Here is a 25728-nt window from a genome sequence, read left to right on the forward strand (position 1 = left end):
GCTGAAGAGAAAGTAAATCATGATATTTAGACCAAAAATTCCTGACAGACTGATTATTAGTATTTAGTAAGTCCTAAAAAGTATCCCCAAGAAGAAGAATGTTTCTAATTCTACTAAATCAGTTTTATATAATGTGGTATGATAAAATCTAATAATTTTAAGAGAAACTCTGTTTTTTTAATTAGAAAATTCAACTTCTATTGACAGAGAGAGGAGAGTATGAAAGAGCAAAACTGGGACTCATGTCAGAGAAAATTTTTTGTGAGGACTTCTACAGCTATTAGAAGAGTTAAAAAGCTTACTCAATATTTCATATCTGCCTGTAGACTTAATGAGAGAAAATACTATTCCATTTAATTACTTTCCAGAAGGTTGAATTAGAATATCTGTCTTCATTGCCATATAATCCAGTAGTTGGGTCTGCATAATATTCATGTTATAACTGAAAGGAGGTTATATAGGTGGATACATTTTTAAAATACTCTAGTTACATATGTTATAATAATAATAATGATTAAAGGCATATTCAGAAAATTTCTTTCCCCATCCATATTACTTAGTTGCTAGGAGACAAATATGAAGCATCTAATATCATTATTATTATTAAGAGGGTCATAATCCACTTTCAATTTTGCAAGGCCAGTTGCTTTGGGGCGTGTATTTATTCAGACTCTGTAGACATATCGCACACTCAGTGCGCATTACATCTTTTGCTGCCTGGTCTTTCATTTGTAATTTGGAGAAGGGTTAATAAACATGAACCTTGCTAACTAAGCACATTGTATGCTTAGCTGCACAGTCCCGTAAAAAATAAGATGACCTCTAACTCGGAGCATTGTCAAATTATTTGCATTTTAAAATTTTTTAGGATTTACGTAAATCAATTGAAAGCAAAAACTTGATATGTTTAATTCTCCTTTCACAACAAAAATGTCTAATGATAGCTCTTTCAATAATACAAGTATTTTATATAACATTTCTGTCATGATTGATTTTCTCTCTTTTATCATGATATTAAGGACAAGTATTTTTCAAATTGAAGAATGCCACACATAGAAATTAGTCATTTGCCATAAGACACAAAGCAGTGGCTGTGTCAGTATTAGCCACGAGGTCAGCTATATCCCAGCCCAGTGCACCCTCTGTGGGACTGGAAAAAGTATGTCTTCTACTAAGGAATCTCAAACTTCAGCCTTCCTTGTTATGAATAAATTATCCTATGATTTTGTGTCATCATTAGCATTTGTGTTCTTTAGAACAAGTATCTTCTATTATATTTTAAGAAGATCCATTCAGATAAACAATAAGTATCCTTACTTACTTCTTCAGTTAAAGTATTCCTTTTATGGCTTTTTTAAAAATCCCTGAATATTTATTGTGTCCAGACTTACATGGCTGTTCAGCTTGGAGACTGTTCAATAATAATGAATAAGACAAATTCTTCAAAAAGATGATTTCAGCCCAAAATATTTCCCAATCCAAAGAGTAAGTTTCCCATCTGATTCATGTCAGGTTTGACTTTTTTGTGTGAACAGCACCTCATTCCCGACCTTACCGCTAGTCTCTCACATTGCTTTCCCCGCTTGGATGGAAGGCTACGTCTCTTTCTATGAGTTTTGCTCAGGGCTGACATAACCGGTGAGCATTCCTCAGCTAAGAAGAACCAGATGGCCATGAAGAGCCATTCCTGTTCCCCTCGCATGTCCTCTGGGCAATCTTTCTTCACAGGGGACAAGTGTGCTGACTTATCACTACTCTGAGACTCACACTAAGCCAAATAACAAAGGACAGTTGTCCGATCTTGATGGCGGGCATAAACCAGAAGAAGCCTATCTTTACACAGCAAGAAATCACCTTGTGTGGAGAACAACCTGTTTGGAGAAAGCCCTGAATTGTACCCTATATTACATATAGTAATGAAATAATTTTCTGATCCAATTAAAATATTTTAGGCAAAATAGAAATAGAAGACACTAAGATTTTACATTATAATGCTCAGAGATACTTGGAGATGAAAAACAGTATGCATTTAGCAAAAAAATAAAAATAGAACATAGCTAAGTTCACAGCATCTGTGCTAATGGAGATGTTATGGATATCTATGTCTTTCTTCCTTCTCCTTCATCAAACATTTAAGAGATCATTCAGAGGCGTTGAAAGGCCCCCAGGAAGGGTAACAAGAGTCAGAAGAATTGGTTTGAATCTTGGCACCTTCACCAGGAATCTACACACACTTGAAGAAGTTCCCTGACTTCTCTGAGACCCAATTTGATCGTTTTTAAAATGGAGACAATTATACTGGTCTAACTTGCAAGACAGATATGAGGATCAAATGAGAATATATTTGAAAATTTATTAAACTATAAACTTGCCTGCAAAAAACACATAATCAGCATCATCTTCATCAAGGTCAAACTAATTTCCTAGTTCTATTCCTTTTTTGTTCCCTAGTAGAGGTGTCATTAATGCTCAAGAACAAAGCATAAGGAAGAGAAGTGAAGGCCCCCATCCCCCAAATATCCGCTATACCTTCGTAGAATTGCCTTATGGAGCCATATCCTGACTACCAAAGATGCCCCTGAAAGGAAATCTACTTGAAGCTTTGTAGATTAATATCCTGACTTTAGGAAGCCAGGAAAAAGAAAAAGCAAACTCTGGGACATCTCATCAGACAAGCACATGACAGCAATACAGGCCTCTTTCTGGGGCTTAGAAGCCAAACAGACTTTGTACCTATTTGTTCTCCTTGCCCCGTGGTGTGAAGCAGACAGGAAAGACGAAGTCATTTTGCAAATCATCTGACTCCAGTCTGAAATCAGTAACCCAGAGAAAAAGCACTTGGGAGCACAGGGGCATCAAAAAGCGGGGCAGGCCTGGGCCTTCTGAGAAGACCTAATGTTGAGCAGAAAGTGGTTAATGTGACTCAACTGATCCTTGATCCCAAAAGGTGCTCCTCCAGCACACACAGATGTCTGGGTCCCCTGTGGAGGAGAATTAGGGAAACAAAGCCACTTTCTTGGTCAAGAGGTACTATGATATTCAGAGTCTGAATTCTGAGTTTCTAAATGCTGAAAGAATATTAGTTTTCCTATAAAATAACTCCATGTGGGAAGCTCTCTGAGGTAAATCTTGGAAGTCTTAGAGAATGAAGCTATGGCTTGTTTATCTATAGCACCCAACTGGCAACCCAGCAGTAACTATCACGTGGAAAATGGTGAATGAATGAATGAATGAACTTCATGGAACACCTAATGGTAGCAGTGATCTTTAATTTTTTTATTACAGAAATTTTCAAATGTAAACAAAAATAGAGAGAACTGTATACTGAACCCCCATATAGCCGTCAGTCTGCTTCAACAATCTTGTTTTGTCTTCCTTCTCACTTTGGGGGATGGAATAGGTTATTTTAAAGAAAATCCAAGATATATCATTTCACCCTAAATACTTCACTTCACATCTCTAACACATAAGGACAATACCTTCACACACTTGACAAAATTAACAATAATTCCTTAACATCTTCTAAATTCTAATTTCTGTCTCAAAAATATCTTTTAATGTTTTGTTTCTTAGAATCAGAATCCAAACAAGACTCATGAAATTACATAGTTTTATTTTCTTTTAAGTCTCCATAAATCTAGAGCAATCTTCCCCATCCCACCCCACTCCTTTGTGTTCCCATCATTGACACATGGAAGAAAGCAGGTCATTTGTCCTGCAGAATGTGCCACATTCTGGATTTGACTGTCATGCTTGGTGCTGCCATTTAATTAGATTCTCCCTTTGTGTATTTCCCCTAAATTGGTAGATATATGAAGAGGCTTGATTAGATTCAAGCTACTGCAAATAAAGTTCACAGTTTGCTGTGTACTTGCAGCATCTCATAGAAGTGGTCTTTCAAATACCAAATGGCAGGAATCAATTTGATCTGTCCATATGCCAAGTATAGAATATAGCAGACCCGTAGTCTAGACCTAGTGGAAATCAGATCCTCAAATTACACAATTTATACTCTCTCTTTGTGGTTTTATTTATTTTAATGGATCTGTATTGGTGCAGTAACTTACCACGTGCAGCTATTTTCTTGAACCTGGGACAAGAGGAACAGTAGAAGAAGTCAGACAAGTTTAGCAGGCATTCTCCTTACTAGAGAAGGAATGTCATGCACGTTAAGAATAGACATTTCCAGTTTGGAAGAGTAGGTGAGAAGGGACAGCTAAATCTTGTTTGGAGACTGCAATGATTTGCTGATAGCTATAGTCAGTAAAATGTATTGCTTAAGGAACCTTTGGAAATCATCGGGCTCTGTCGGTTAGTGATAGTTGCTATGGAGAAAATGTAAATCAGAGAAAAGGTTATAAGATAGTAGGGCAGCAATTTGAAATCAAATGGTTTTTGTTAGCTTTCTAGGGCTGCTGTAACAAATTACTAAAATCTAGGTGGCTTAAAACAAGACAAACTTACTATCTCACAGTTTTAGGGGTTAGAAGTTTGAAATCAAGGAGGCATCGGGGCCCTCCTCCTTCCGAAGGCTCTAGGGAAGAATCTGGTTCGTATTTCTCTCCTAGCTTCTGTTAACAGCCTCGATCCTTCGTGTACCTTGGCTTGCAGCTGCGTCATTCCAACCTTTACCTCCATCTTCACATTGCCTTCCCTATGTGTCTGTGTCCAAATTTCCCTTTTCATATAAGGACACCAGTTGTTGAATTTGGGGCCCAGCCTAAGCCAGTATAACCTCATCTTGATTACGTCTGCAAAAACCCTAGTTCTAAATAAAGTCACCTTCACAAATTCCAGATGGACATGAATTTTTGGAGGACACTGTTCAACCAGTACAATGGTCAAAGCTACTCTCCATGAGAAGGCAACATGTGAGCAGCTATCTAAAGTAGATAGGGAGCTAACCAGACGTAAGTGTGGAGAAAGATAATACAGGCAAAGAATAGCAAGTGTGAAGGTCTGAGATGTGAATGGGCCTGATGTGTGAAGCAAATGAAAGAAAGATGGGTAAGAGTGGCAGTTACAAAGGTAATGGGGGTGGAGAGCACATCAATACAGCCTTGGAGGCTGTTTCTAAGGACTTTGGCTTTGACTCTTTTGGAGATGGGAGTTATTGAAGGATTCTAAACAACAGTGTAATATTATTGGACATTTTTCATGTGAATCTCTGGCTACTATGTTGACAATAGACTGTGGGAGGGATAAGAGCCAAAGTAGTTAGAGATTATTTCCATGTGAGAAATGGTGATGGTTTGGACCACAGTGGTAGCAGTGGAGGTAGTTAGAAGCTACCAGGTGACAAGAATAATATATAAAAATGTTCCAAATTTTTTTCCATTGATACTTATCTACTGTATTATCAAGTATTTTGTCACCTGTTAGTATTCATTTTTAGACAATGGAGGCAAGCACCAAAAGTTTAATTCTTTTTATGAGAAAATCTTAAAATAAGAAGAATCTGAGCATTTCCTTTTTTCTGCAATTAACAATGATAGCTACCACAGAGCCTGCTATTTGCCAGGAATTTGTTATTTTACATCCATTATTATATCATTTAATTCTCAAGATAAACCTGCACCATAGGCATTATTTTCCATTTTACACATAAGAAATTTAAGGTTCAGAGAAGTTAAGCAATTTCTCCAGTCACAGTTAATGACAGAGCCAGGATTTTAATTTATATGTGCTTAATTTCAGTCCCATGTGATTTTCACTGTACCACAGTGTGGATTAGGAAAACAAAAGTCATTATTCTATTTAAATAGCTAGTCACTGTGGTCCAGATCTTTAGACATCATGTTCCAGAAAGACTTCATTTGATATTCTTCATCTATAGGTAGTTGATTAATCAATTTGACTGATTATTATTGGCCAAGAATGTTGGAAAAAAGCCCCTTCAGTAGTTAACACATTAGGAGAGAAAGAAGCTGATGCATCCCTTATAACCAGAGATGTGCTGGGGTCGGTGCCAACGCTCTAAGAGCTGATTGTGCACATCTGTTTCCATCTCTACATTCAGTGACATCACATGATACCTTGAAATAAGCCATGGTGGGGGGAGTGACCCCGTGGAAATCAGCAAACACAATAAATCAGAGCTTTTTTATTTAGAAACATGGTTTACCAACATAGTATTGCCTATAACTCAAACTCAATCACAGTAAAATGTAAACGGTGGTTGTGTGTGTGTGTGTGTGTGTGTGTGTGTATTAGAGAGAGATAAAGAGAGAGAGAGAAGAGCATTTTTAAATTACTAGATGTAGTGAATGTCTAATATTAGTGTAAAAACTGTCTCAATACAAGCCAAAACAATAGAGAGTGTTCACCTGAGAGATAAACACATATAAAGTTTATGATTATACATTTCCTGGTGGGCTTCAGCAAAATGTCTACAGGACTTAAGCATTTTCAGCAATAACTACAGAGCTCTAGGCTGGTTTTCCGTCCACCCAAACCCGCACCTAGCCTAGCCTTCACAGGTGGTGCTTCTTTAGCAAATGCACTTTTGGTGAGCTCAGTTCTTTCACAGACAACTGAAGCAAGAGCTGTGTGGGCAGAGGACAGTGGCATGGGTTTCAGGAGCTGTGGCTCCTCTCCCAGTAGAAGCAAGCGATGAGGTTTCCTTCCCTAGGCTAGCCTGGAGAAAGGTTCTTTCACCAAGGAGAGACTGAGGAGGAGGGTTGGTCTGAATATTAACCAAAATAAGTATGGTTCCTTGCCATGGGGAAAAATTCAGGGTAACTCCATTTAGATGGAGTGATTACGGCTGAAAGTCAGGTAGAATTTGATTGAGGGATATTGGTTATTTTGAATCATCCCCAAAACTTGTATCTCCCACCAATATTTCTTCTAAAAAACTGCAGCTTATATCTTGAACCAACACACACACACATGCTACCACCTCCACTTTTACCCAATCTCTTTTAAAACTTTTCTCAAAGAAATACTCATTTTCAGTGGCTCTTCATTGCAGTGCTCAGCTGTAGTGTATAACTTCCCATCTTCTCATCTCCCTCTCACTGACCATTGTCCAGTCAGGGCCAGACCCGGGCTGAGGGTCAGGACAGAAGTTTCTTTCTTTGGTCAAAGTCCAAACATCACAGATGGCCTGGAAAGGGTGCCTAGGTCTTGATGAAAGCCAGAAAAATGAATCCAAATGAGGCCATTGATCCAGGGAGGAGAGAGGAGCAACAGCAGCTGAGGTACAAAGCCAAAGTGGGACAGAGAAGGACCAGGGGGCTGGAGAACTGAAGGTGAGGAGCGGTCAGAGCAACAAGCCAGTGAACGTGATCAGCGTGTGTTCCAAAGTTGTGTTGAAGAGTCAACGTCACTTACCGCCTTTTCATTTCTTTATAAAATACTAAATGAAAGTCAACTTTGCGTAGCAGTTAAGTCACAGCTCCTGGAACTAGACCACCTAGGTTCAAAGCCTGGCTTTGCCTGTTACTAGCTCTGTGACCTTAATCACTTCCCTCAGTTTCTCCATCTGTAAAATGGAGATAATAAGAGGTTTTGATTCACATCTGCTAAGGGCTTAGAAAAGCTTCTATATAAAAAGACATAAAAGTATAACAATATGCACCCAGGTACCCCGCATCAAGCCTTAGGAAAAAAAGTGACGAGAATGGCCGGAGCTCTCTCTTATTTTTCCCTCTGCCTTCCCCCAAAGGAAGCCACCATCTTGAATTTGTGATTTATCCTTCTCATGCATCTTTATATTCATTTATATGAATAGTTATGTCTCTAAGTATGAGCAATTTTATTTTTCACATTTTAAAGCATATATAAATGGTATCGTGCTTTATGTATTCATCTGTGACTTGTTCTGCTTAATCGATTCATCTGTGTTGCTACAAGCAGCTCTGGGTCGTACATCCTTGTCATTCCTATTACTGCTGGAGTATTCCCAATGGATGCATGCACCACAATTTATTTGTCTGCTCTCCTGTTGATGAACATGTAAGTTGCTTCTACTTTTTGCTGTTCTAAGCATTCTTAGACATATTTCTTGGCAAATGAGTTGGAGTTCTTCTAAGTTGACTTAGAAGTGAAATTTCTGAGGTTTAGAGTAAACTTATTTTCAAATTTACTTAATATTTTTATACTTGTTCTTTTAAAATATTCAGACCAATTCACCTTATCCTCAGCTATGGGCTGAAAATTACTGCAAATCCTTTCGACAGATTAATTTATTTAATCCTCATAACAACTCTGCAAAAGAGGTTCTATTATTTCCTTCTCTTTATAGAAGAGAAGTTCAGCAGTTTTTCTCAGATCACACAGCTGGTGAACTCTAGAGCTGGGATTCACACCGAGACACAGCGCTTCCAGAGTTGTGCTAAATGCAAAATAGGATTAATAAAAAGTCAAGTTATTCTAACCAAAAAGTACCACTAGGCAGATAAAAAGATTCATTGAAGGAGGTGAGATTTCATATAATTCAGAATGACCTCATCTTAATTACACACCTGCATTTCCTTATTTCCAAATGAGACCCATTCTGAGGCTCCAGGTAGACGTGAACCTTGGAGGTCACTATTCAATCCAGGACAGGATCCCCTCCCACCATCTGTGACCAAAGAGAGGATTCTAATTGACTTTCCACATGACAAGCCTTCAGATGGTTGGCAAGAGCTCTCCTGCCCACAGATCTCCCCTCCCTACCCCACCTCACCTGCCCAAGGTATCTCTCGCCCTGGCTACACTTGCCCAATTCAGTCAGTCCACACTGGCAGAGCCCCCGGTGGTTCTCAGTTCCCAGGAAAGTTCCCTCACTGTCCAAGTGGCCCTGCTTTGGACACCTTCCATTTGCCAATGTCTTTCGCATGAAGGGGTATCCACAACAGATATTCTTTTCCAGGAGTGGACAGAACGATACAACATACAGTGAACCCTATGAGTTGTCACTGAGCACTCTGATTACAGTTGGGCCATGACTGCAGGAGCCATTTGTTCCAGGTCACTCAGGAGAGTTGAGTAATAGTTCTAGTTCTGGCTGTTACTCTGTAAACAGAAGTAAATCAAGATTTCGGTGCTTACATTTCTTAACCTTTAGAAAAAGGAATCCTTGCCCTAACCTGTTTGACAATGATGTTGTGAGGACAAATATCAGATTGGTACACAAGACTCAAATAAAATCCTCAGATAAGAATGCATAGGAAGAATGTGGCTATATACTCATAATGCGATGGAATTTAATCTTGCTTTATGTCAGGGGCTCCTTTGATAAGCCAATGAAATCTATGGTGCACTTCCTCAGAAAATGCACGTAAGCATGGTCACACACATATACATAAGCTTCACAATTATTAAGGACTTAAATTACCCTGGAGTTCAGATATGGTTTCTCTCCATTCTCTAATAAGAAGTGATTTGGAGCCTGAGTATTACATGAGTACAGCAAACAGTATTCTTTCTTGATTCACAAGTAGCTGTTCCAGTTTAGAACTGAGGCTATTAAGCTGGTTCAGGAACTCCAGGACATCGTGTGGCCATACTTGGAGTGGAGTAGAAATTTTTTTGGATTGAATTGAATGTCTATGGATGGTGAGCCACCCTTTCTCTGTAGCAATATCTCTGAAGTAAAAGAAGTTGGTCTTTAGTGTCCATTTTCTCATTTTTTGCCTTTTCTCCCCCTTTTCTTCTTGTGAGGGAGATTGGCCCTGAGCTAACATCTGTGCCAATCTTCCTCTATTTTATGTGAGATGCCTCCACAGAGTGGCTTGATGAGCAGTGCTAGGTCCATGCCTGGGATGTGAACCTGTGAACCCCAGGCTGCCGAAGTGGAGCACACAAACCTAACCACTATACCACCGGGCTGGCCCCTCTCCCCTTGTAATATCCCCATTTCAGGAAAAATTCACTCATCTCACTTTGACAAGATGAAATTGATCCATTAAAGTAATCCTCACTAATATGTGAGAAAATCAGGGTCTGGGACTATCCCACGTGTGGAGTCAGCCTTAGGAAAGTTCACTACAGTCAGAGGAGCATAGTTATCGAAGCACATGATTTACTAATAATGGAAATTCTGATAATGGTGATGGAAATAATTTGGGACAAGGGCACCTTTCTAGTAATAATGTACTTTTTGCATAATTTTTACATAATTTATAGTATTTGTATAGTCTCAAACTTTCCAAAGTCCTCTCATTAATATGATTTCCTTTGCTTCCCACCAAAAGCCAAAATGGGAGGGGAAGACAGAAAATGCCTGTTTTATAGATAAGGAAATTGAGTCCTTGAGACTGCCTTAAACCTTGCAGTTAGTAAGAGGTGGAGCCAGGACTTTAACTCGGATCAGATCCTAAAACCCACTTTCCTTTGCTATATAATAAAGGAAATCATGTACATAAAACAGAGTTTCAATTTTCAAATGGCCTCCCTGAATCCAAGATGTAGTATGACTTCAGGGGTAGCAGCTGGTTGTCCCAGGAATTGGAAATCCTATAATCTTCTCTCTTTCTGGGTGACCTTAACCTGGGTGTAGGGTAGAGTTGACTTCGCCTCTACATGCTCCAAAATAGGAAAAAAAATCTGTCCCTGTTCTTCCTGATGCCTGAGATCCCTTTAACAATGAGCAGTGCCTTGCGCTCCACAGAAAGAGAGAGGACCGGAAACGTGAATATCTGCTGATAGGTCAATGCAAATGGCTGATATCAAAATTTTCTCTGAAAATAAGTCTTAACAGGGGAGAGGGCAGGGAGAGAAGTCATCAGCTGAACCAGGACACTGTCTGAGGCTGCAGAGAGCCAAGGGGAGAGAGAAAGGTCAGTGTCTAAAAACCAACGGCACTTGCCTCCTTCATCTTGGCAATTCTCCCCCTCCACACGGTTCTCATTGCTCAGAGAAGGACAAAATGAGTATCCTCTTGACCACAGGAAACACAGTGCTTCTCAGAGTGTGGTCCCCAAGACTAAAACATCTACATCACCCAGAAGTGCTGGTTAAACATGCAGATTCCCAGGCGCTTCACACTCCTCAGCAACCCACCCACACATCTTTCCAGTTTAGGTTTCTGGGGCTAGACACAGGAATTTGCCCTGGTAGCAAGCTTCCAGGATGTCTTTTGTGAGCATTAAAGTTTAGAAAGTATTGCTCTAGAGGCTGAATTAGGTCAGGAGAACCCTGAGGAATACAGTCATGTGCCACATTACAATGTTTTGGTCAACCATGGACCGCATATATGACAGTGATCCCATAAGATTAACACCGTATAGCCTAGGTGTGTAGTAGGCTATACCATGTGGGTTTGTGTAGGTACAGTCTATGATGTTTGCACAACAACAAACCCTCCTAATGATGCAGTTCTCAGAATGTATCACTGAAACGACACGTGACCATAGTCACTTTTGAAAGACCTTGAGGAAAACACTCAATGAAAGCTATTTTATGGAATTTCTTTTAAAATTCTTCTCTTTCCTTATGTTAAAATCATTTGGTGTATTTTTTTAAATTATGCAAATCTGTGCATATATCATTCTGTTAGATGCGCAAATGTGATCTATATCCATATCTGTGTACAGGCTATTTGAATTTCTTTTCCCTTTTTGCACAGCTCTCCCCACCTTTTTCTCCCCTGCCTACTCTCATCTCCATCAGCTCCTCAGTAATCTATACTGCAATCCAGTCTCTTATCTCCTGTATAATCACACATGCTCACACAAACACATATCCTCAAAGCTATATGGATAGATGTTGTTTTTTGCATTACTAAAATAGAAAAATATTTTACATTTTTTGTGTATCTTGCTTTTCTCACTCAACAATATCTAATAGAAATCCTTCCATGTTACAAGGTTTAACTCTAACTTAATCTTTCCAATGATTGCATACGATTTCACAGCACAGATGAATCATAACTTATTCAATCATTCCCCTATTGACAGATGTAATTTGTTCCCAGGTTCCTGCTGCTATGGACAATGCAGCAATTAATATCTTTGTATTGTATATGTATGCTTTCTTTCCAGAGGACAGATTCTTATTCATAGGATCGAGAACTGTATAACTGTTTGCTACAATAATAATTAATATCAGTATTTTGGAGGATAATATATATTTTTATTTTTAGTAACTCTTTCCAACTTGTTTTCCAAATAAGGTAATATTGTAACCAGTAATTCACAGGAGCGCTCTTTTCCCCTTTACATCTTCTTGTTATAAAAATTTATATTGGTAGCAAAATGTAATTAGTTACATAAATCGATTATACTGAATTTTTAAATGTCCTTCACCTTACAACATGCCAACTTTTGAAATTCCATTTGAGTTTTGCAAATATTTCACATCACAAGTCGATAAGTATTGAGCTCTGAAGTGCTAAACAGGTATAATCAAGAAAACAAAGAAAAGCAACCAAAAAACAAAAACAGTTTGCCTTCAATGAGACTACCTTCTAAATATTTTAGAAAAATGATAGATAGATAGATAGATGGCTGATAGAAAAAACCTCTAATATTTGTCCTACCTTGCCAACAGCCAAATCTGATAAGGCCAGTTTTTATGCATCTATAAATATGCCCGACCAGCCAAGGTCAAAGAACATATTCTGGGAACAATAGCTATTCTCTTCATTTTTTTATGACACTGAAGAGGAAGAAAAAGAGCTGTGACCTGGCTAGATCCACAGACTTCAACCAGCCCTTGTTTGATCAGAACATCTGGAAATGTCCAGCAAGGCGTCAAGGTGCAGAGACGGTTAACCTCTGGTGGAGTCCCAAGTGCCACTTCCAGTTCATGGGAAATGGCAGGACTCAATGGGATGTTTAAGGGAAACAAGAGCAGTAGAGAAGGGGATAGAAGAAGAGCTGGTGAAGGGACAGAGAAAGCAGTAGGTCCGTGAGCTAAGGGGGGAAAAAGAAACAGCTTAATTATAGAAGAAAAGACAGACACATAGGATAGCTCACACAGGCAGAGTTGCTGTGGAAGCACATTCCAGGAAAATCTTAAGAGATTACTTTAATAATAAACCATGCATTCTTCAGCAAGCCATCACGGGATTAACTACCCCTCTCCTCGGCGGGGAGCACAGCCGTCAGTTTTTTACTTTTTTTCCTTCTTCCTCACAGGCAGGTTTTGTACAAGGAGAAGAGTCATGCAAGGATCCTAGTTTTTCAAACATTGCATTGAATTTTCCTCACCTGAATTTTCTAAACGTGAATTTCAGCGGTGAGAAGAAAACATCATGGTTTAGGCAGGGTTCACGTCTGAGTGGGCTTGGGTCTGACACTCCAGCAGCAATGGTGCTCATGTTAGACCTACTGAAAAGTGAACAACTTCAGGGAGACAGAAGACTACGTTTCACCAGGGATAAAAAGGGTTAAATTTACTTTCATTCTTCTTTTTTTTTTTCCTTAATGTGAGCAGGACACTGAATTATTGCCAGAAGCAATATCAGCATCCCAGAGAAATAAAAATGCACTTCAAATCAGAGTTCTCCACTGTCGACCCCTAAGCTTTCTGTGTATAATGACAGAGCTGTCCATTTTAAGCTGTAGGTGTGAGCCCACTGCTCATAACCGAACTCTTTTCCTCAAAGTCTTCTCTTGAAACTACAGCTCATGGTAGATGAAATATTTTCTTCCTCTGGCTTCTTAGACAAATCCCTTCCGTTTGGTGGGGAAGAGTAAACATAAATTAACATTTCTTGGTCAGAGTCTTTAAAAAATACGTCTGGGTTGTCACTTCTGAGTTGAGAAAGTGTTACATATTAAGGATAAGAGAGGGATTCATTTCTTTCGAATTGTCAAAGCCTCTATTTGCCTGAAATCAGTTGTCATTTTTCCAGCTATTTGGCCTTTGGAATTGAAACCATCCCTCTGGACTTCAGGATCTCAGAAATAAAGCACTACATCCTAAGATGTACCAGAATTCAAGTTCTCTGCACAAATGTTATAAATACCATCCTAAGACTAAAGTTTATATATCTCTTGTCATTCATACGAAGTCATTTTTTTTTAATAATAGCAAATTAGCTCAGAGAAATATTGAAAACTATCAGCACCACCTTCCCCATCCCTACATCCCCATGTGTGAGGAGAGGCAGATGATAGAAATAGTAGAGGCCAAGAGAGGTAATATTCTCATTGTCACCGGTCGTGCTGCTCTGGGCCCCTGGGTGCCTGGTTGTTCCAAGCCTGACCTACTTGAGAGCAGGGACTGCCACTCACATTCAATCGCCCCAAATTACACAGTGGCTTTGCAGTCGGGGCTAGGCTGGGACCACAAAATACATCCTTGGTGTCCCATGTGCCCAATTTGAACCCCCAGTTTCCAGAGGTAAAATGCAAATCCACTGTGTGTTGCTTACTCAATAAAATCGATAACCCCTTCCCCTCCAAGTCACAATTTGGCTCTTTCACATTTAACACACTATCTCCCACTTAAAAATAAATAAATAAAAGGGAACATAGGCATGCTTTTCATAAGAGTAATTTCATAATTCTTAAAAAGTAACAGAGCTTGTGGGGATGCTTTACAATTGTTCATGACTTTAAAATATGGAGAAAATGAATTCCCAGCTTGTTAAGGTTCACTAAGATCTGCTCAACACTGTATGTCGACATTTTCAAATTATTTCCTTTCTTATATTTTATATTTTTCATGGAGGTACAGGAGACACTATGGAAATCAGTGGGGAATAAAGTCTTGTTGTGTCTACACGTGGATGGACACACTGTGAGGGAAGCCAGTATACAATCTTTGTTTATATCAGATATATAGCTTATTTACATAGGTTATATAGACGTGAACATTTTTGTTTATATCGATTTCATAGAAAGAGAATTGTTTTTATATCTGTATATACAGGATTATATTTCATACATAAATACAGTATGTTTCACATATACACACACAGATTTCCCACCGATTTAAGTGCACCCACATCTGCAATGAAAGAGACACGAATTCCTTTAAAGGGGGCAATCCACGTTCAACTGTGGAAACAGCAGACCTGAGCTGGGATCCACTGCCTCTTGCCAGCAAAGTTAGGAGTAAACGCAGCCCTTTGTTCAAAGGGGCCCCTACGGGTCAGGACGACTTCGTGTGCCACATCACTCCAAGTGGCAATCCAGAGAAGGAATTTGTGAAATGAAGGTCGGGTGGATCCCACCCCTTTCCCGCGGAGTTTCCCTTTCCTGTCCTTATTTGCACCCTCCCCTGTCCCGTGTCCCCAGCCCCACGAGCCTGGGGCTGTGGACTGAGCCCTTACTCCTTTCTCCTCCCCTTCGCGTCGGTTCCCTGCGATCGCCCCCAGCTGGCGGGGCTGCCGAGCCGAGGGGATCCGGGTCCTCTGCGTGACTGCAGCCCGAGTTAATAAACAGTTAAGTTTGGAAGACTCAGCAGACACGTTGAGGGGGAGTTACCAAGCCCAGGCAGCAAAAACATCCCGGCGCATTCCTGGGGAGTCCTCAGCTGCCAGCATCTGATTAGAACCATATCTGCCGGGAGTGGCCGCGCGGCTCCGAGGCTCCCTCCCGGCCGGCGGCTATTTAAGCGCGGCCGCCCGGTCGGCTGCGCGGCAGCCTGGAGGCTCGGGCACCGGGAGTCATGCTCGCTTCGCGGAGGCGCTAGCCAGCCTGTGAGTAGCTTTCAAATCCTTCTTCCCTTTGGCTCCATTTTTTCCGACCTTCTTCCTTCCTTTGCTCTCTCCCCGCTTAGGGTGCAGACCTGGGACTGTTGGTGAATCTTAGAAATAACACTGTGCTTGGGGAAACAAGCGGGTTTGTGGCCTGACATCCGAGGAATGCGTCCACGGAATGCATCTTACCTTTGGGGTAGGCCTCCAGATGTCCAGCTTGTGACATTTAACAAGCGCCTCCCTTTTGTGTGTGTGTGTGTGTGTGTCTGTGTGCTTGTTTAAAAGCTCTGCGGGCAGCCGTGGTAGGACGCCGGTGTGGCTGCTAACCGCCTCATTAACTCCTCGAAGGGTGTTTCTTTCGCCTTGTGACAAAGGCTAGGGACCTGGTCTGTGCCCTGGAGAAGTTTTTTCCTGGTGACTGACAACGGATGGCATTAAAATGTGAACTTTGTCTCACACCCGCATTCTTAAGAAAGTATCTGCCCAAAAGACTGAACTAACTTGTTTTAAAACCCCAAAGCCCTGAGCGTTTAGATGGTGTTTGCCTGCTTGCTGGAAACTGGCTGGAAAGATTAAGCAAGAATTCTAGAAAAGGGGGAAAAAATGAACGGGTTAAAACCATGGAGCCCCAGTCAACATAGCGGTTTTCATGGCATAGAGCTGACTCTGTTATTTGTTTCTGCCGTCCTTTGCTCTTAATTTTTAGTCTGGAATTCAGGTCCGCAGTCAGTTTCACCAGGGAGCTGTTTGAGTCCAAAGGGAAATTTTACTGGATTAAAAACACTTAAAGAATCTGGATGTTATCTCCACCCCATCCACCCCCCACTTTTTCCTCTTTCTTTTTAGTTTGTGTTGGGAAGGAAGAGAGGCACTCTGTAAAATGAGAAGAGCAGAAATAAGCTTCCAGACACATGGAAAGACTTAAAAATTATGGAGGGGCGACTTCATGAATAGTAAATGTTGTTATTGCACTATAAAGTGACTTAATGAAAGAATTTCTGGCCCTAATCAGGCAAAGAAAAGGAGTGCGGGAGACGGAGGTAAGACAGAACTAATTCAAACAGAAGTAACGGCTGAGGAAGAAAGGCAGCTACAAAAATGCCTTCAAGACGTCTGATAAGGCTCTGGGAATGGCGTTGATGGGGGATATAATAGATTTTCCTACAGGCTTGAGGTTGGCTCCCCACACAGGAGCATCTACTGTCTATTGGGGAGGGAGGAGCTAGCTGGGAAAGGGGGAGCATTGCAGATACCAAATGGCTTGTTTCCATGCTCTATGACACTCTCCATTCTTGCTTCTTACACCGGCAGCCAGATCTTGATCAGGCTGCTCTGCTTCGGGACAGGTGCCCCACTCACCCCAGGTTCTGTCTCTACCTCGTTGAAGGGAGATAGGCCTCAATGACACTGGAAGAGAGTTTATTGCCTTGAGAATTCAGGAGTATTTGGGATGGAACTCTCCTTAATCTTTGGGGAAGGACCTTTTGGTGAAGTGCTGAGTATATGGCAGTCAACAATGTCACACTTATACAACATGGAGTGTGCAATGTGGACAGTCTCCTAGAAGGAGCACAAAGGAGGCCTCGTGGTCTTTTCCAATGTGTGTTTCTGGGACAAATTACTTCTTCTAAATTCCTAATCAGTTTCCTTCTAAGACAGACTGGATTCTTTTGCCTGTCGTTGGTGAATTAACTTAATTCCCCCTTCCCTTCCCGCTCCCAACTCGTCTCTTCTTATCCAAATGACTGCCCTAGAAACCACTTCTTCTGAACCTATACGCTCCTCCATTTTAACGTGTGACCAGAACAAGCAGATGTTAAAGGAAAGTCTTCAGCTTTGAGCGATGACACACATGCAGTTGCCGTTCTGGTGATCTTGGGCACCGTTAACCTTCACCTGAGTGTGTAAGAGAGGGAAGGGAGCCACAGCACTTTAAAAGCCTTGCTTAATTTGTTAAGGACAGAATCCAGAGTCTGCATTTTCACTCAAGACTTTTATAGTTTTAGATTCAACTAAAAGTCCAAATTCCTATGTATGAGGCTTATTTGTTGCCTTGCTCAAAAGATTGAATTGATTTTTGTCACTGTTTGGGTTGAAGGGAATTGCCTTTAAGATACTAGTTGGCACAAAGGTGGTATAGGGACCTCTGGAGGCTGCTGACCAGCTGGTTGGGGGTGGTATTTATTGGCCTCCTCGGCCATGCCTCAGTTATCTGAAGATTAAGAGAGCAGGAAGACATATGCCTTGCTGAGTGGCTCCTGGCTGGCAAGAGGCTTTGAGGAAACCTGGGCTCTTGTGGTCCAGCGAGTATGTGCTGCTTCATTTCTAATTCTACCCTCATATGTCCGTAAGCCTAAGCTGGCTGCCACCCATATTTTCTACCTGGATAGTTTTGAAGGCTCCATGTGTTTCTCTTCCTCAGTCTCTCCTGACTTGACGATGTAATTAATGCTTTTGTTAAAGACGAAGCTAAGATGCTGAACTATTTGAGAAGGCTGCTGAAGACTGAGCTCCCCAGGGTGTCAAGTTGCCCTAATGTCCAGCAGAACCTGCCTCCCCAGGGGGCAAGACTTGACAACAGACTGGCTGGAGAGGTTTTGGTAACTGACTGAACACATAAGGTTCAGTCTTATTCTGGTCCTCCAAACAGAACCAGAATAAAAACTACCCTGGCAATGTGTAACACCTGAGGAACAAGATGTGGTATTTTAAAATTCTTCCTGGTGCTGCTGAGTAATTCTAAAGTTGAAGTTGTGCCACTGTATTGCACAGAGGTAGGCCAGAATCACAGTTGGATGAAATAGCTGTGACGTCAGAAATGTGTGTTTCATGGAAACCTAATTCATGGTAATGTATCCTGATTGGATTAATTGTGTGAATGAGAAAGAAAGCAGGCCATCAAGTCTCCTACAAAAAACACACTAATTTCTGATGAGGGGAGCAAATGATACTGAGTGTGGACACAAAGGGCTAGCGTTTGTGCCAGTTGCTGCCTCCCACCTGGCACAATCAGTGGTTGAGAGCATGGGTTCTGGAGCTCCATTGCCTCGGTTCAAACCCCAGCTACACCACTGCTGCTTACGTGACCTTGGGCAGCTTGCTTAACCTCTCTCTACTTAAGCTTTCTTATCTGAAGAGAGAAATAGTACTTACCCGCAGGTTTGTTGGAAAGATTGTTAATCTAATATGCTTAGAATACTTTATTCTCTCTGACTCAGAAAATTATGTTTTGTTTTGTTTTTACCCCCTGAACAACTGAATTATATATCTTTGTGAAAAGTGAAGTTGGAATGGAGAATTTCTTTGTCAAAATTGGACACTGCTTGTCTACCTGAAAAATGTTAATCATTCAGGCACTTAATATTAACAAAGCCAGCACATGTGCCGTGCTCATGCTAGAACAGACAGGGAGTTACTCTCTGTTCTCCGCCTGGAAGCCTGCAGTTTGGTTTGGTCATGCCGACCTCCTCTGGTCTCATGGAAGTCTTCTCCACCCTCCCCCAGCCTCCCTACCAAGAGGGAGCAATCCTTCCCCCTGCGGTCAGCATTATAGCAGGAGGAAGTGGGAAGGGAAGGACCACCAGTACTAACCTGGGTGACTAGGCTAGAAATGAAGTCTTCCGTGTGTGTGCGTGTGGCCCCATACTATCCTTGCCCACATAGCTGGGCAGGTTGCCATGGTTACTCCCTTCCCGCATCCTTCTCCTGTCCTGGAAGGAAGCCTGCCACTCTAGGGTAAGCAAAATCTGAACAAATTGCTTCCTGGTCTAAAAATGGAAGTTACTTTTTTAAGAAGTAAGGTAGACTCTCCTCTCTTCCTACTTCATCCTTTTCTTCTTCTTCTAAACTTATTTTAATCCTAATACTTAATTGTCTAACTCTTGCTAAATTTTACGTCATCAAGAAAGCAAAACATTAAGGCTTATGAAATTTCAGGAACGTAAGAGCTATTGCCTCAATGTAGAAGAAGCCTGGCAATTTTTCTCTGCTGCCAGAATTTATACAAGCTGGCTAAGGGCAAGTGACCTTTGACCGCCTTAAATGGTATGAATTCTGAGGGAATGAGGTAGGCTGAGTCAGTGTTCAGCTATAGGGAAGTTACCAGGAGGCAGAATGCGTGAGGGCTGTCGCTTAGGGAACACAGAGTAAAAAATAAGAAGTAACAATCCTGGAGAAGCAGGGTTGGAAACACTGTTCAACCTGGAAGCAATTTGGGTGAGGAATACGTGATTTAACCTTTTCTCTGGTTAAAAAGCTGCCTATTTCTCCCTTGCAATGTGATGCAAAGTGTTACTCTGAAACAGACTTAGACCTTTTATATGACAGGTGAACTGCTGTAAGTTCTCAATTAACTATCAAATTCATTCAGTCTTTCAAGATTGGACGCTTAGTTAGCTTGGTGTCAATTTCACAGATAAGGAAAACTCATCTAAGACAGTGGTTCTCAGAGTCTGTTCCCCAGACCAGCAACATCAGCATCTTCTGGAAACTTGTTAGAAATGCAAATTCTTGGTTACCATCCCGGATTCACTGAACCAAATTCTAGCAGTAGGGCCTATCCTGCTATATTTCAACAGATCCTCCACATGATGTCAGAGTAACTTTCATAATTCAGTTGCTCAGTGGAAAACATAGCAAAGTAGCTGAATTCCTACAGTCATGGAAATAATAAAGCAAAACATTTAAACACAGCTCAGTTCAACTGAATCTTAGGATGTAGAAAGATGAAAAACATGGACCTTGACATTTTTCCTATTCTCTCTAGTGTTGCTTTCTTGATATGCTCTTTAGTTTTATATTATCACCTCACTTCCAAATCCTTTCCCTTCCTTTGAAGTTTTAAAGAGCATAATTAATCTCCATTTATTAGGAAACGGTCCCAGTTACTTCTTTTAAAAATGATTCCAGTAAACGAAATCATTACCCTTGAACCAGATGGTTTTCTCTAACCTATAAAACTTTTTATTTTGTTTTTCATGCCATGCCCAGAGTGTAGATGAAGGCCTCTCCAAATTGGTAAATGAACCTACTGTACTTAGTTTTTATAGAGCTTTATGGTTTATGAAGTACTGTTCCTTTCTCCCATTTGACTTTCACTTTAAGTAACTTAAGAAAGAAAAAATATCTCCATTTTTTAGCTCCAATGTGATCAGTAGTTATCAGCTTGCCCAAGGTCATATCATTAAGTGGTAGAGCCAGGATTCAAGCATGAAGCTTTGCAGTTCGAATCTTGGTGTATATCTGAATATTTAGTGAGTACCGCTTGTGTGAAGCGTGTTGCTAGGTTGGCAGTGGAAGAACTCCCACTGAGTAGAAATCTAGAAGAAAGTCTACATGATGTGAAGCAAAGGACGTAGACTCTACCTGTGGTGGAATCGCAGCTCTGCTATTTCTTAGGCATGCTACCTAACGTCTCTAACCCTTTGCCTCACGCACCTTGCAAAACAGTCCTAAGAATAACTGATGTTAATCAGAGACTGATTTTTAGCAGAGATCACACCTTAGACTGAAAAATACAAGGGTGTAATCTAGAAGTAGACAATTGGGACTCTGGTTTTGAGGAGGCAACATAGGTTAGTGGTTAGGAGCTTGTGCTCTGAACTAAAACTGACTCTGTCTACAACCCAGCTTTGTCATTTCAGACAAGAGATATGTTATCTGAGCTTCATTTTCTCCATCAGTAAAATGAGTTGCCTCAAAATTAAAATTAAAGGAGGAGGCATAAGAAATACTTCCTCAGAGCTGTTGCTTCAGAAATGTACCTGTTCTAGAACTATAATTTTCAATGCAGTAGCTAAGCTGTTATTGAAAATGGTCTTGTTCTCACTGCTTGTGAGCTTTAAGTGAGCTAAAATCTAGAGATGAACACATTTGGACTGAAAATTAGGTGACTGTCTTTCCTACATACCTTGAAACTGTTCAGTGTGAGGGTCAAGTAGGAGAGTGTGGAGATGCTTCATCAACCAGTACAGGTACACAAATGTTGACTCTTAAGGTACCGCTTAAATCTCCTCTGGGCAGGACAGTTGAGTCCTCCCAAGGTCTAGAGTTAATTCATACCCAAATAACTGGCAAGTGAAGAATAATTTCACTAAATGTGTCCATATTGAACACAGCTGCCTCCTTGTTGTAAACATTTTACCCAAATGACCTCACTTATTTTTCATATTTTGAGTGCCCTATTAAAAGGCCAAGACCTTCTAATCTTCTATAATATATAATGCAGATGCTAGCATGCTTTTTTGTTACCATTTAGTGCAGCAGAAATAAGCCAAATGTGTTTGGACATTTGTCAGAGGGCTGGCACAGTCATATGAAGAATGCTGAGCCAGTTTGGCTTTGGGGCACAATGTTAATCCAGATGGGAAACATATAATTGACCTCTAGATCCCAGGATCACAAATTGGAACTGTACACATAGTAGGTGCTCAAATATCTGTCTTTTAAAGGAGGGTCTCAGCTGTGCTTTAATTAAATGAACATTGGGTGGTGGTATTATTTTCTTTGTTTTTGTTTGGGCTTTCTTTTTTTTAACCTTTGCCTTAAAGTCTAACATCTTAAATGCAATCTCATTTTTGAAATAGAAGACAAACATGTAACTGATAGAACAGGCTCTTCCATCCATAGCTGGTTGATAAGAAGGAGATTTAGTATTGATTTCTGTCTGGACAAAGGTTCAACTATAGCTGAAGCTTTTCAGAAACATACATGTACTTGAATTGAAATGATAGTTTCATTCAATGTCTAAGCTGTCTTCTGAAAGAAATCTTCATGCATAGATGCTTGCTTAGCTGCCTGATAACTTGTCCTTTGGGGTTTCTGATTTGTCCAGCTGGTCTAAAGTTCTCAGTGACTAAAATTTGGTTGTAATTGAAAGTTGGATGAAAATATTTGCCTAACACCTGCTAAAGGACACATAGATGTCAACAATTGCTGCCTACAAGAAATTTAGACAAAATGACAGCTGTTCAACAAACATATGGTTTTATTATAATGAAGCGGTACAGAGTAGGGTCTGAAGAAAACAAAGGACTAAGGTGTGATAAGGAACGTGGCCTTTAAAGGAGTGGTGGAAGTCAGATCAGCAAAGGTAGGAAGAAAAATGCATTCTAGGCAGAAGCTCATAAGCAAATCATGCAGATGTATGTCCAAAGAATACTGACTGGCAGTTTGGCCAAGAGAAAGCACATGTGGCAGAGAGGTAAGAGGTGGTATCATTTGGAAAGGAGAGATGGATTGCACTGAGCTTTGGCTGTTAGGACAAGAACGTAGATCTTTATTTGCTAAGCAGTAGGACTCTATGAAATCAGGAAAACAAAATGCTGACTCAGATGAATTAACCTGGCTGTACTGGCAGAATGGGTTTGAGTAGAGATTGCATAGCAGTTGAAGAAAAAACTATTTCACGAAAAATCACCAAAGTAGAGAAAAGATGTGCCTAACTGAATATTAAGGAGCAAGTGGAAAATATGTGTTACCTCTAATATTTTCAATATACTGCTCTTTTACCAGGCTGTGTGGGGCCTAGAAAAGTAGGAAAAATGATTCCCTGACCTCAAAACTTCTTTGAGTTAGAGGAAGAGTTCTACACAACTCGAAGGGCGACAAAAGGTCGTGGCAGGTATAGGAAAATATAGGGCTGGTGAGAGGTCAGTGAAGACTTCCCTGAGACGACACATCTTGAGTGAACTCTGAATGACAGGTAGGAATTCAAGTAGGTGAAGGCTGTAAGTATTATAGGCAACATGAGAAGGCACAGGGTTTGTGTGTGTGTGTGTGTGTGTGTGTGTGTGTCCAAGGTAAATGGAAGAGATCAACCTCTCCAGGGAACAGGTGCTATGTGTATATCTACTGTGCATTCTAGTTATGAAGGTTGACTGTGAATGGAGGACTTGAACAGTGATAGCTGATTAATACAAATCAGGAAGGTCATGAGGTCTGATAGGGCGCTACTGCAAGAATTCAGCCATGAAAGTTGGTCGGTTATGACTAGAATCTCTTACAACTTAGATTCTCATTAGTCCCTTTGGAGAAGATGGAAGGAAGAGTTCATCCCACAAAGTTTCTTTACTTAAAATATTCTAATACCTATGCGATGTGTATAGACAATATCAAGATAGCACTGTAATGTGAGTTGACTAATTGTGAGGAGCAAGGTACGTGATACAGGGCAGAATAGCTTTTTTGGAAGCGGCAACTTGGGATGGTGATGAGGCAAGATTGGGGAGGAATGCTGGAACTAAGTAAAAAAAAAATTTTGGTGGGAGGGAGGAGAGGTATGGAAATAAATGGTAATTATGGAAAAGAGAGAGTCAAAGGTTTGCCAGATTCAGGAGACATGTGAACAGTCTAAGATAAAATATTTGCTTCATGCTAAGCTACAGACAATACTGTTGTGTATTTTTTAGGTATGTCCATGATCACAATAAATTCTGCACCTCTGTTTCCAGATAGTGTATAGAGACACACATGTTCGGCTTTCTATGCAAGAGCTTTTTAATAGAAACTATGGATACAACCACATTCTGTCTTAAGAGCTGGACTGTTAGATTTCGTGCCAACAACACTTGTTGAGGGCTTACTATTTGGGGTGGTAAAAAGTCCATTTTCTTGATGAAGGCTGACATTAACCAAGTGTTATGTGATATTCTTTTGCTAATGCTCTTGTAACTAGGTAGTGCTCCTTAAATAACCAAAGCCACTTGTCAGAGCCCCTGGTTACATTTTCATAATTGCTTCATTTAAATCTGTGATTCAGTAGTTTGACCTGATCTGAAAGTGACACTACTGTACTCCTAGAAATTCGGATAATTAAGAGTGCCACAGAACATGTTTGGTTCTAGAGTATAGAGGTTTGTGTCATCTCTGAATTGCTTGCACTTCTGAAGTGACAAAACTGAATGCCAAATGAGCATAGTGTTTCTTTCTGGTGTTTATGAAAATAGTGTTGATTCAGAACTTTGGATTTGAAGATAATTTTGCAAGAAACTTCATTGACATTCTTTAATAACCTAGCATATCACAAGATTCTTCCCTCCCACTGGCTCTGTCGCACAGACACCCTTCCAGATTGTGGTATGGTTATAGGAGACTCCCAAACAGTAAATGCAAATATCCCCCATCTAATTAATGTTTTAAGTAAATGGCATAATTTTGAAACTGTCTACTGAAGAGGATAATTAAGACTTTAAAACAAAAGTTGCATTTTTCCATGGTTGATCTTAATAAGTCAGCAATTTATACAGAATTGAAGTAGTACTAATTTTGTTTTCTCTTACTAAACATTATTAATAGCAGTAAAGCTTTCTACCCTAATCAGAAACATTTCCTCTAGAACTCTTAGCATCAGTTGTAGCTGTTATTTGCTTATTCTCTCTCCCATGCCTATACTGTAAGCCCCCCGAGAATAGAGACCATGTCTATTTTTGTCACTGTATACACAGCATAATACAGTGCATAGCACATAGTAGGTGTTCAATAAACAATAACCAGATGGCCAGGTGAATGAGTGACTCAAGCTACTCCCGTCTGCAACGTTAATTATAATTTATTATAGAGTTAGCAAACTGGGGAACTTCAGCTTGCCTTATCATCTGCTGGCATAAGTAAAACAGTTCTGAGTCCCTTTTTTTAAACTTTAAGGTTATTTATAAGGAGCAATTTCCATATGTTCCTCTAGTTTATATCTGCTCAGGGCCTCAGAAAGGCAGACAAGCTGCGACTGAAATTCTCCAGATGGCGTGGTCTTTTCAAGTCCTTGGTTTAACTTCTACCAATGGAGTATTCATCATGGCGCATCTGCCTATCTGACCCGATGGATGTCGTCACCTGGCTAATAATAATCGTAGTGGTGAACAGTTTTCAATCTGATATTTCAACCAAGGCCAACTTCTTATTCTCCTTCTGTTTCTCCTTTTAAAAGTGACTACCACATGTTTTACTGAAGAACTAATAAAAATTGAGAGAATAGATGAAACCTTTGGCTCAGCACTGAATAATTAAGCTTATCCCTTTGGCTTACAATTTCTGCTCAAATCAATAAAACCTGGTTTTTTAATTTGTGTGCAACTGTATTATGGGTAAAGATGTGACATCTGTTTGGCCCTTCAAAATGCTTAATTTAGGTTGCCAACTTGTACTATCTA

The 25728-nt window shown here is 40.4% G+C and overlaps 1 protein-coding gene and 1 long non-coding RNA gene across 13 annotated transcripts in view; one reads left to right on the forward strand and one right to left on the reverse strand.

Moving 5' to 3' along the window:
• LOC139046429 (uncharacterized) overlaps positions 1-15879 on the reverse strand; it is a 50376-nt gene extending 34497 nt beyond the window's left edge. The window contains exons 1-2 of one of the 2 annotated variants that reach the window (XR_011506495.1): positions 15773-15879; positions 13143-13262 (exon numbers count right to left, since the gene is read on the reverse strand). This is a non-coding gene — a long non-coding RNA (uncharacterized lncRNA). The remainder of the gene's footprint in view (positions 1-13142; positions 13263-15772) is intronic. The other variant, XR_011506496.1, reaches the window with a different exon arrangement.
• The window catches only part of DAB2 (DAB adaptor protein 2), a 99995-nt gene that overhangs the window by 34706 nt on the left and 39561 nt on the right, over positions 1-25728 (forward strand). For 3 of the 11 annotated variants that reach the window (XM_070519729.1, XM_070519734.1, XM_070519730.1), the window contains exon 1: positions 15669-15779. The exons of 2 other annotated variants lie outside the window; for them this stretch is intronic. In XM_070519729.1, the coding sequence (XP_070375830.1) occupies positions 15749-15779 (31 nt within the window). In that variant the 5' untranslated portion in view covers positions 15669-15748. Of the gene's footprint in view, positions 1-14952; positions 15584-15668; positions 15780-25728 lie in introns of those variants that run through there. 6 more of the 11 variants (XM_070519731.1, XM_014831218.3, XM_044779381.2 and 3 more) reach the window with 3 other exon arrangements.

Source organism: Equus asinus, chromosome 10 (genome assembly GCF_041296235.1).
Source record: "Equus asinus isolate D_3611 breed Donkey chromosome 10, EquAss-T2T_v2, whole genome shotgun sequence".
NCBI classification, from domain to species: domain Eukaryota; kingdom Metazoa; phylum Chordata; class Mammalia; order Perissodactyla; family Equidae; genus Equus; species Equus asinus.